The 12,022-nt window shown below is 50.5% G+C and overlaps 1 protein-coding gene across 1 annotated transcript; it reads right to left on the minus strand.

The window, feature by feature from the left end:
- Positions 1–114: 114 nt before the first annotated feature.
- On the minus strand, positions 115–5,098 carry GAST (gastrin). Its single transcript, XM_034943325.1, has 3 exons — positions 4,953–5,098; positions 437–652; positions 115–306 (listed from the first exon to the last, which is right to left on the minus strand). The coding sequence occupies exons 1-3, from the start codon at positions 5,071–5,073 to the stop codon at positions 212–214; spliced, it is 432 nt and encodes a 143-aa protein (XP_034799216.1). The 5' UTR covers positions 5,074–5,098; the 3' UTR covers positions 115–211.
- Between the last annotated feature and the right edge of the window lie 6,924 nt (positions 5,099–12,022).

A 12,022-nucleotide genomic window follows, 5' to 3' on the forward strand; every position in this document is an offset into this window, starting at 1 on the left:
AAGAATCAGCCAGGGTCCCTGCCCCTAAGAGGCACTCAGCTCTTCTCCCTGCCACAACTTCACCCCCAGATGAGTCCCCCTCCTCTGCCCTACAACACTGACACAGTCCATTGATCCACTGGAAACTAGTTTATTTTTGATCAGTTTTTCAGGGGACAGGGCTGGAGTGGGGTGGGAGGTGGCTGGGCTCTGAAGCTTGGTTCTAGGATTGTTAGTTCTCATCCTCAGCACTGCGGCGGCCGAAGTCCATCCATCCATAGGCTTCTTCTTCTTCCTCCAGCCATGGTCCCTGCTTCTTGGACGGGTCTGAGGAGGTGAGAGAGGCGAGAATGGGGGAAGGATGTCTACCTTCCAGGAACTGAAGTCAGAGCCAGTCTGGGGAGACCTTGGCCAAACCTGGCCAAGTGAGGCAAGCAGGGCAGTCAGCAGCTCCTACCTGCCACGAGGTGTGGGGGACCCTGGGGTCCCAGCTGCCTTCGATGATGAGAGGCTGGGCCCTGCTGCTCCAGCCAGGGTAGCTCCAGGTCCCTGTTGGCCCCTGTACCTAAGGGTGCATCTCGCTGCTGGGAGTGGGGCTTCCAAGAAGCTTCAGAGAAGGCGGCCAGAGCCAGTGCAAAGATCAGCACATACACACATAGTCGCTGCATCTCGTCTGCAAAGGGGAGAAGGGACTAGCTTAAGGGTGAGGCTGTCCCCACACAGGCCCAGAGGCAGGGGACTGAACCATGTGGCTCCAGGCCTCTACCTGCTGATGAGTGTGCAATTCTTTCTTTTTTTTTTTTTTTTAGACAGAGTTTCACTCTTGTTGCCCAGGCTGGAGTGCAGTGGTGGGATCTCGGCTCACTATAACCTCCGCCTCCCGGGTTCAAGTGATTCTCCTGCCTCAGCCTCCAGAATATCTGGGACTATAGGCACGTGCCACCATGCCTGGCTAATTTTTGTAATTTTTAGTAGAGATGGGGGTTTCACCATGTTGGCCAGGCTGGTCTCGAACTCCTGACCTCAGGTGATCCACCCGCCTCGGCCTTCCAAATGCTGGGATTACAGGCGTGAGCCACCGCACCTGGGTGAGTCTGCAATTCTGTGTGGAGTTGTGGACTATTTCTTCAGATCAGTTCTCCAGTTTCTGCCAGTTCCACACCAGCCCCAAAGTCTTGTGTTTTTTCTCTTTACCTACCCCGATTACAGCCACTGCTTCTATTGGAGAAAGTCAAATCCTAGGGCAATGGTTTCCCTAGGTTCTGTTCTGCAGAATTTGAGGCCATGTTAGTGGTTCTGTAGCTGTTTAAGTAATGTAATTTATTTATTTATTGAGACAGGGTCTCACTCTGTCGCCCAGGCTGCAGTGCAGTAGTGCAATCACTGCTCACTGCAGCCTCTACCTCCTGGGCTCAGGTGATCCTCCCACCTCAGCCTCCAGAAGAGCTGGGACTACAGGCTTGCACCACCACGTCCAGCTAATTTTTTTTGTATTTTTTGTAGAAACAGGGTTTCACCATGTTGACCAAGCTAGTCTTGAACTCTTGGGCTCAAGCAATCCTCCCGCCTCAGCCTCCCAAAGTGCTGCGATTACAGATGTGAGCCACCATGCTTGGCCCAAGACTTGTTATTTAAAGTGAACTTTTTAGGCCAGGCATGGTAATCCCAGCACTTTGGGAGGCTGAGGAGGATGGATCCCTTGAACCCACGAGTTTGAGACCAGCCTGGGCAACATACCGAAACCCCATCTCTACAAAAAATACAAAAATTAGCCAGGCATGGTGGCATGCACCTGTATTCCCAGCTACTTGGGAGGCTGAGGTGGGAGGATCACTTAAGCCGGGGAGGTGGAGGTTGCAGTGAGCCGAGATTGCACCACTGCACTCCAGCCTGGGCGACAGAGTGAGACCCTGTCTCAAAAAAACAAAAGCAAAAAGTGAAACTTTTAAATAGTAATACCAAAGGAACATGGACATCCAACTGTGTTACAGACCGCATGTTATCACTATGGAGACTGCAGCACATTCAATGCGTGGCCAGCTCACACTGATTTTTGTGCAGCCCTGAGAGGAAAGGTTCTCCTGTCATTTTTGCTTAACTGAGGAATATCCTGTGATTATAATGAAGCAGTTAAGAAAAAATTAAGCTGTCACCATTAGCAATTATGTATCAGGGTGAATCAAGTTTGGGGAAAACATAATACAGAACTAAACTGGAATCTCAAACAAACATAAAATTCAAATGCTCATCTATTCCCTGGACTCACTATTTTTGTATTCTTTTGGTCTCACTATTCTGATTGGCTTTATCATAAGAAAATGATAAAAATTTTCTCTTGTCAGAATACATTTGTATTAATAAAATACTGTACTGCTTTTAAGTTTTTCTTTTTTTCTTCTCTTTTTGTGAGACAGAATCTTGCTCTGTCTCCCAGGCTGGAATGCAGTGGCTGGCGTGATCCTGACTCGCTGCAGCCTCGACCTCTTGGGCTCAAGAGATCCTCCCACCTCAGCCTCCTGAGTAGTTGGGACTACAAGTGTGCACTACTATGCCCAGCTAATTTTTTTGTTTTTATTTTTAGTAGAGATGAGGTCTCACTATGTTGCCCAGGCTGGTCTGGAACTCCTGAGCTCAAGCAATCTGCTTGCCTCAGCCTCCCAAAGTGTTGTGATCACAGGCATGAGCCACGGTGCCTGGCCATTAAGTTTTTCATAATCAGGTTTTCTGTTAGGTTTTCTTTGGAAGAAAAGAATTCTGCTGCTGAAGAAATGTTTGAAAAATCAGTGATCTGGAGCTGTATTGTCAGATGCTAACTACATGTGTTGTTCAGTGCTATAGCCACCAGCCACATGTGGCTCTTTACATTTAAATTAATTAAATTAAAAAATTATGGTCAGGTGCAGTGGCTCACACCTGTAATCCCAGCACTTTGGGAGGCTGAGGGGGTTGGATCACTTGAGGTCAGGAGTTTGTGACCAGCCTGGCCAACATGGTGAAACTCTGTCTCTACCAAAAATATGAAAAATTAGCTGGGTGTTGTGGCAGGCGCCTGTAATCCCAGCTACTCGGGAGGCTGAGTCAGGAGAATTGCTTGAACCTGGGAGGCAGAGGTTGCACGTCACTGCACTCCAGCCTGGGTGACACGGCGAGACTCTATATAAAAAAACAAACAACAACAACAACAAAAACTTCCTTACACTAACCCCATTTCAAGCGCACACGTGGCTAGTGGCTACCATATTGAACAGTGCAGATGAAGACCATTTCCTGCATCATAAGACGTTCTTTTGGATGGCACTGGTCTAGGAAAGGGCTTGAAGTGGGATCCAGGAGCTGTGGATTCCTATCCCAGCCCTGCCTAATAATCCCTGTGACTTTGGGCAAGTCACATCTTGCCTCTGGGCCTCAGTTTTCTTGTCTGAGAGAAAGGAGAAGAACCCCAGTCCTCCTCACCTCCCAGGGCTGGGAAGAGTGTGAAGGGATAGGCTAAGGGCAGGGCCCCGGCTGCGGCAGAAGGGCAGGTGGAAGGCAAGGCTGGGAATACCAGGGTAGGTACTGGAGCCAAGACCTAGTTCCATCCTGGGATAAAGAAAGGGTCCCAGCTCTGGAGACCCCAAGGGGTGAGCCCCAGACTCTGGCCAGTGGCCTGGTACCTTGATGGGGGAGAGGACCTGTCAACCCACTTCCTAGCCTCTCCCCTCTCCTCCTGGGTTTTCTCACCTGCAGAGCTGGGAGGTGTGTGGTGCCGCGGCTGGGCCTGGTGCCTCTCAGGTCTCTGCTCTGCTTGATGCTCCAGGCCTGTCTTATAAAGCCCTCAAGGTCCCTCCCAACTGTCCCCCCCACCCCGCCCCTACCCTGCCATATGAGTCCAGGCGAGAGGAATGGGGTGGGGCACAGGTACAGCCCATCACCCTGCCCCGCCCTTTCATTTAGTGTCAGTCAGTCATCCAGGATGTGGGGGAAGGATAGGGGAGTTGACCTTCATGGTGAGGGGCTGGAGCGGGGTGGCGGCAGCTCTCCAGCTGTACCTGAGGGGCAGGAACCAAGCTCCCTGGGTCAGGAGCAATGCTCCCCACCATATCCTGGGGGTCAGAGGCCTGGCACTTATCTCTCGAACTACATAGGGACCTTTGTGGGTGGTGGTAGGTGAGGGAGTGAACCCGATGGGCTTAGATTCAGGGAAAGTGGATTTCGCCATCCACCGATGTTTGGCAAGCGTGTGGATGTGGGGTGATGTATTGATTTCCCGTCCCCTCCACTGGACTCTGCAAACATAACGTGTTACCAGGAGCAATGGGTTGTGGGCTGATGGCCCTGTTCTCTCCTTCTAGTGGCTCACATCCTGGTCACCTCTGAAGTCCTTTCACCCTCCCCCTACCATGGAACACCCTCGGTGCCTTCTTCTCCTTAGGCCCTCTGTGCTGGGCTGGGTTTGGCTTGTAGCTGCCCCGTGTCTTCTAGGTCAGCTGCCCATGCACCACCACTTGCAAACCCCCTATGCAGAACCAATTCCTGGAGGGTCCTGCCTTTGAAGCCTCCTTCATTTTGCTTTCAAGGGGAGCTAGTAATCTGCATAACAACTTTTTTTTTTTTTTGAGACAAAGTCTAGTTCTGTCACCAGGCTGGAGTGCAGGAGTGCAGTGGTGTGATCTCGGCTCACTGGAACCTCCGCCTCCTGGGTTCAAGCGATTCTTCTGCCTCAACCTCCCTAGTAGCTGGGATTACAGGCGCACGCCCCCACGCCTGGCTAATTTTTTGTATTTTTAGTAGAGATGGGGTTTCATCATGTTGGGCGGGCTGGTCTCGAACTCCTGACCTCGTGATTGGCCCAGCTCAGTCTGCCAAAGTTCTGGGATTACAGACGTGAGCCACCATGCCCAGCCAACAACTTTTCAGTATCAAAATATACCTTCACATGGTTAGCAAACAGACTAAAGCATTTGCCAAAGATGGACCAGAAAACAAAATGGTACCTTGTTGACTTATTTGATAAACTGCTGCCTCCACATGGTGTGACCAGATGTAATGAGCCGTTGGCTGTTTTTTATTTTTCCACTGTTGAGAGCAGAGATTTTGCTCCTGTTCATGCGTCATTGGGCCCCCTCCTTTTCTGGGAGAGTTTGATCCCCTTGGGTATTGGGTAACTGCAGTGGTACCCATGCTTACAGCCAGCCTTGCTGAGAATTAATGGGTGATGAAGGAAGCAGGCTGTGCGGTGTCCATGGCAACCGATGGCTGAATAACCGTTGTGAATAACCACTCTCATCTAGAGCAGGACACGGTGACTCAGCAGATGGAATAAATGAAAATGACAAAAAGCAGTGCAGGCATTGCTGATAATTAATTGAATCACAGAATCTCAGAGATGAAAGGACTTTGAGGGGGCTTGGGAGAACAGGTGGGGTGGGTGTAGCTCTGTTCATACACTAGGGGAATGAATGAAGACATTCGTGTTGCTATGGTAACACTAATGGGAAATGATAAGTTTTCAGTAGAACCCTGGTTGTACCAGAGCCCAAGACTCAGTATGTGCCCATGGAGTGGGTTATGCCCCCTTGAATGTTCTTCCCCAGGCTGGTTACATGAGGGATGACAATTTCAACCAATAGAAGCATGTCTCCTATTCCACAGGCAATGGTTAGAATGTCACTATTTGGCCAGGCGTGGTGGCTCACTCCTGTAATCCCAGCACTTTGGGAGGCTGAGGCAGGTGGATGACGAAGTCAAGAGATCGAGACCATCCTGGCCAACATGGTGAAACCTTGACTCTACTAAAAATACAAAAATTAGCTGGGCATGGTGGCGGGCGCCTGTAATCCCAGCTACTCGGGAGACTGAGGCAGGAGAATTGCTTGAACCTGGGAGGCACAGAGAGGTTGCAGTGAGCTGAGATCATGCCATTGCACTCCAGCCTGGCGACAGAGCGAGACTCTGTCTCAAAAAAAAAAAAAAAAAAAAAAAAGAATGTCACTATTTGCAGACCCTGCCAGGTCTGCAGGGGAAGGGTTGCATTCAGAGATGAGCATCCTTGACCCTGAGGAGCACCCCAGTCACAGACTGCACGTTCTCCTCACGAGGGGACCTCGTCTGATGGAAAAGGAAGGGTTTCCTGGTCCTGTCTTTTTCCAGCTGTTGAGCTTTGAGCATATTTCTCTCCTGCTCTGAGCTGTTTTCTCCTCTAGGAAATGAGGAAAGTAACTTGGGGAGGAGGGTCTCGTGAAGGTGATGTACATAAAGCGCCCTGCACGGTGCTCAAAACATTGCAGGTATTTGGCCGGGTGCGGTGGCTCATGCCTGTGATCCCAGCACTTTGGGAGGCCAAGGCAAGCAGATCACCTGAGGTCAGGAGTTCGAGACCAGCCTGAACAACATGGTGAAACCCCGTTTCTACTAAAAATACAAAAATTAGCTGGGAGTGGCGGCACGTGCCTGTAATCCCAGCTACTTGGGAGGCTGAGGCATGAGAATCGCTTGAACCCAGGAAGTGGAGGTTGGAGTGAGCCAAGATTGTGCCATTGCATTCCAGCCTGGGTGACACAGTGAGACTGTCTCAAACAAACAAACAAAAGAGAATATCGCAGGTATTTAATCCATTTTGCATCTTCTCCCCCATCCTCTCTGGGTCTCAATTAACCACATTTGGAAATAGGAATCATTCATTTGTACCTCATAGGGCTGCAGTGAAGGGAAGAGGTGACAAGGTCTGTGCACACACTTTATACACTTGGGGGAGTTCTCCTCCCCCAAGGCTTAAAGGAGGGTAATTCCCTAAGCATATCACTCTGTGAATCCAAAGGTTTCCCTCCTGCCAGCTGTGACTCAGAGGGACATCAGCCCAACTGCCACTGAAAGAGGCAGCAGGGATAGAGTCTATGGAAGCTGGACCTCCTGGTGTATAGGGGGTTTTGGAACTGGTGAGGCCAGGGTTTGAATCATGGCTCTAACACCGACTAGCTGGGTGAGCAGAAAATTCAATTTCTGGGCCTACCAAATTGAAGACCAGATCCCAGACCTTGGGACCCATCTCCATCCCCCTCGAGGGTGCAGGTGTGTGGGCCCTGCCCCTGTCATCACAACGATAACAATGCCGTGTACCAGGCACTGATAAGCTCCTAGCATGAATGAATGCAATCACTCTTCACCATGATCCTAGGACCTAAGTGCTAGTGTGAACCCCTTCTTCAGAAGAAACTGATGGGTACGGTGGCTTACGCCTGTAATCCCAGCACTTGGGGAGGCCGAGGCCGGCAGATTACTTGAGCCCAACAGTTGAAGACCAGCCTGGGCAACATGGCAAAACCCCATCTCTACAAAAAATACAAAAATTAGCTGGGTGTGGTGGTGCGTGGCTGTGGTCCCAGCTATTTGGGAGGCTGAGGTGGGAGGATTGCTTGAGCCGGGGAGGTGAGGTTGCAGTGAGCCATGATTGTGCCACTGTACTTGGGAGACAGAGCGAGACGCTGTCTCAAAAAAAAAAAAAAAAAAGAAGAAGAAGTAGAAACTAAGGCTTAGACAGGTGAAGCAATCCCCATCCTGAGTCCACACACCAAAAAGGAGAGGTGGGTCTGAAACTTAGGTCTCTATCCTCCCAGTAGGAATGTGGCAGGCAGAAAAATCATGTCCCCAAAGATGTTCCTGCCCCAATCCTTGGAACCTGTGAATATGCGATTACATAACAAAAGAGACGTTGCAGGTGTGATTAAGGTTACTGGCTTTAAAATAGAGAGCTTATGCCAAGTGCAGTGGTGCATGCCTGTAGTCCCAGCTACTCTGGAGGCTGAGGCAGGAGGATCACTTAAGCCCAGGAGTCTGAGACCAGCCTGGGCAACACAGTGAGACCCCTGTCTCTGAAAAAAAAAATTAGGGAGTTTATGCTGGATTATCTGACTGGGCCCAGTGTAATCACATAGCCCTTAACTTTCTTCAGCTAGAGGCAGAAGAGATGTGGCTGAAGGTCAGGTCGGAGAGCTGGAGTTATGAGGACTCCACAAGCAATTGCTGGTCTGAAGATGGCAGGAGGGCAACAGGACGAGGAAAGCAGTGGCCTTGAGGAGCTGAGAGGTTCTCCACCGACAGCCAGGAAAGAGGAATGTCAGCCCCGCAACTACAAAGAATGAAATCTGGCCAACAACCTGGATGAGCTTGGAAGTGGATTCATCCCTGGAGCCTCCGGAAAGAAATGCAGCCCTGCCGACCTGACTGTGGCCTTGGGAGATCCTCATCAGGGGACCCCGTGAGCCACTCTGTACCAGGACTTCTGACCTACAGAACCGCGAGAGAATAAATTGCTGTTGTTTTAAGCTTCTAAATTGTGGTGACTTATTATGGTAGCAATCAAAACTGGATACAAGGGATCACAGCCTTGTGAAGGTTTTTGTTTAGTAAAAACTGGCCCAGCATGAATTTCCATGTAAATTTTCAAATACAATGAAGGGAGCTGTTCTTTGAGTTATTTTGACCATCCGAATATTCCAAATTCATTCCAATTACTGAGCACCTGCTGTGAGCTAGGGTACAGATGAGGCTACTTGGGGATAAGAGGTGAATATGACAGCGCTGGGTGCAGCGGCTCACGCCTGTAATCCCAGCACTTTGGGAGGCTGAGGTGGGCGGATCACTTAAGTTTGGGAGTTCAAGACCAGCCTGACCAACATGATGAAACTCTGTCTCTACTAAAAAGTACAAAATTAGCCGGGCATGGTGGTGCACGTCTGTAATCCTGGCTACTTGGGAGGCTGAGGTGGAAGAATTGCTTGAACATGGGAGGCAGAGGTTGCAGTGAGCTGAGATTGTGCGATTGCACGCCAGCCTGGGCAACAAGAGCGAAACTTTGTCTCAAAAAAAAAAAAGAGGTGACTATGACAGGACAGACCCTTTCATTGCTTTGGTGGAGTTTAGATTCTAGGGGCATAAAAGAGTAACACATGGCCGGGTGTGGTGGCTCACGCCTGTAATCCTAGCACTTTGGGAGGCCAAGGTGGGCAGATTGCCTGAGCTCAGGAGTTCGAGACCAGCCTGGGCAACATGGTGAAACCCTGTCTCTACTAAAATACAAAAAAAAAAAAAAAGCCGGGCATGGCGGTGTGTGCCTGTAGTCCCAGCTACTTGGGAGGCTGAGGCAGGAGAATTGCTTGAACCTGGGAGGCAGAGGGTGCAGTGAGCTGAGATTGTGCCACTGCACTCCAGCCTGGAGACAGAGTGAAACTCTGTCTCAAAAAAAAAAAAAAAAAAAAAAAAAAAAAAAAGAGTAACAGAATAACAAGGGTCCCCTGTGGAGGAGACTGTTCCCTGAGGAGGGAGAGGCTTCTCAGTGGACCCGGGCACACTCCTGCCTGCCAGGGCTGGCTTTGGGAAACAGATCACTATTGATGAGCTGCAAACCGTTGTCAGGGAGGCAGTGCCTTGGCTTCCTAATTGGTTATTGATGGCAGAAAAGGAAGAGCTTGATGACGACTCAATCATTCTGGCCCAGGCAACCAGGGCTTTGGAGGATGTGGTGGTTCTGGGGACAAACAGTGACACCTGGAAGGTGTTTGCATCAATGAGGGCATCCATGATCCCCCCTGGGGTAGGGGGCTAGGTAGGGGGAGGTGGGTTCTTGGGTTCTGGCCTCAGCTGCTGTCTGAGAGTGGTGACATGGCAGGGCCAAGAGGGCAGCCTGCAAGCTGCTTGCAGACTGGGCTGGAGAGGCTGCCCACCACCCCTGGGCCCAGGCTGGGCTGTCAAGGACAGAGAGTAGTGGCTACCCTTACTCTGGCTTCTGCTTCTCTCCTGAGCCTCCTCTCTCCTTTTCTCCTCTGATGCCCACCTGTGCCTTCGAAGCGGTGGTTCTCAGGCCAGGCTTTGTATTTGGATCACCTGGCCTCAAGTGATCCTCCCTCCTGGCCTCCCAAAGCGCTGGGATTATAGGCATGGGCCACCATGCCTGGCCTAACAGTGGTTTTAACTAGGAAAAATAATCCTAAAGGCCCCTCTGTGAGAGGATGAGAGGAGTCTTTATTCGGGTGTGTTCCAGGCTGAATGGCTCATCCCCGGCCCAACAGGTAGGAGGTGAGGGAGCTGAGTTGGGGAACCCCCGTGTCTTGGACTCCATGTGCTGCTGCCTCTTCTCGGCCCACAGCCTCCCATCCCACCCTCTCCAGAAGCCTCGCTCCTGCTGAATCTGTCTTCACTGTGACCTCCAGCTCCTCCACTGTCTGGCTCCTCCCAGCCCGCCTACCCCTCCCAGGGTTTGTCATCTCAGTTCTGTGTGATGCACATAGATGACTGCCCCTGTCCTGCTTCTGAACCTGCCAGGCTGGTCCCAGGTCCCTGACAGGCCACCCCGACCCCTTCCTCAGCTCCTGCCACTCCCTGCAAAAACCGACAGGAAGTTTCCGGAAGTGACCAGTTGATTCAATTGCAAATTAATATTCTGCAGCTTGGTTGTTACTGGCAACTGTAGTGAATCATTTCTCTTTCATTCCCAAGGTCATTTGACGTCAGCCCCCTTTTCCCCACCGTGAACACAGCTGCCTAAGTCCCCCTTCCGTCCTTTCCTCCTTTCCTCCATCGCTGGAGGTTCTGTCACCCCATTCAGTGTCAGCCCCTCCACCAGGGCCCGTCATCCCAGACCCTCCTGCCTGCTTAGAGACCGTGTGCTTTCACTCTTTCATTCACTCATTCATCCATGCATCTGTTTACTCAACACAAATTTTCCAAGTGCCTGCTTTGTGTCAGGCACTGTACTGACCCTGGGGACACAATGGTGATCGAGGGGGTCTTTGTTCTTTCTCTTCCCTTTTCTTTGTTGTCTATTGAGCCCAGGAGTGGGGTGGGTTGGAGTGACACACGGTGGGCTCAAGGGGCCGTGGGGGAGGTTTGGATGGCTGGTTATGCCTATGACCTCGCTATTGAGAACGTTATTTCAGAGAAAGTAGAAGGATCAGTGCGTTTCTTCAAGCTTTACTGAAGTTTTGCTGCATACATAAACCCACCTGATTCCAAATGATCCCTGGCAGAGGGCAGAGGTCATTTCTGTCCACGAGCCAGAGAGATGCTGCCATGTGGCAAGGGCAACACCCCTGCTCATAATGTGCCCACCCAGCCAGCTTTGGAAATGATGCAATTCTTTTTTTTTTTTTTTTTTTTAATAAGCCATTTAGCCAGGCGCAGTGGCTCATGTCTGTAATCCCAGCACTTTGGGAGGCTGAGGCAGGCGGATCACTTGAGATCAGGAGTTCGAGACCAGCATGGCCAACATGGTGAAACCCCCGTCTCCAATAAAAATACAAAAATTAGCTGGGAGTGGTAGCGCATGCCTGTGGCTACTCAGGAGGATGAGGCAGGAGAATTGCTTGAATCCAGGGGGTAGAGGTTGCAGTGAGCCGAGATCAGACCACTGCACTCCAGCCTGGGCAACAGAGTGAGACTGTCTCCAAAAAAAAAAAAAAAAAAAAAAAGCCATTTATTTAGATATTGTTTATATACCATACCTTTTGCCCTTTGAAAGTATACACTTCAGTGGCTTCTACATTATTTACTTTCTTTTTGAGACAAGTTCTTTTTTTTTTTTCTTTTTTTTTGAGACGGAGTCTTCTTCTGTCACCCAGGCTGGAGTGCAGTGGTATGATCTCAGCTCACTGCAACCTCCGCCTCCCGAGTTCAAGTGATTCTCCTGCCTCAGCCTCCCAAGTAGCTGGTATTGCAGGCGCCCATCACCACATCTGGCTAATTTTTTGTATTTTTAGTAGAGACAGGGTTTCGCCGTGTTGGTCAGGCTGGTCTCGAACTTCTGACCTCAAGTGATCTGCCCGCCTTGGCCTCCCAAAGTGCTGGGATTACTGGCATGAGTCACTGCGCCTGGCTGGGGTCTTCTTATATTGCCTAGGCTGGTCTTGAATTCAGGTGATCCTCCTGCATTGGGCTCCCAAAGTGCTGGGATTACAGACTTGAGCCACTGTGCCCAGCCAAAGACAGGTTTTTTGCTGTGTTGCACAGGCTATTCTCTAACTTCTGGGCTCAATGATCCTCCCACCTAAGCCTCCCAAGTAGCTAGGACTGG

The sequence above is a fragment of the Pan paniscus genome, chromosome 19, assembly GCF_029289425.2.
Source record: "Pan paniscus chromosome 19, NHGRI_mPanPan1-v2.0_pri, whole genome shotgun sequence".
NCBI lineage: Eukaryota > Metazoa > Chordata > Mammalia > Primates > Hominidae > Pan > Pan paniscus.

Excerpts from the sequence above, each read along its gene's own strand:
- GAST (XM_034943325.1), bottom strand. The coding sequence starts at position 5,073 with ATGACGCATGAACAGGAGCAAAATCTCTGCTCTCAACAGTGGAAAAAT. Across the intron at positions 653-4,952 it reads TTATCAAATAAGTCAACAAG|ACGAGATGCAGCGACTATGT; the intron begins GTACCATTTTGT and ends TCCCCTTTGCAG. Across the intron at positions 307-436 it reads TCCCCCACACCTCGTGGCAG|ACCCGTCCAAGAAGCAGGGA; the intron begins GTAGGAGCTGCT and ends TCACCTCCTCAG.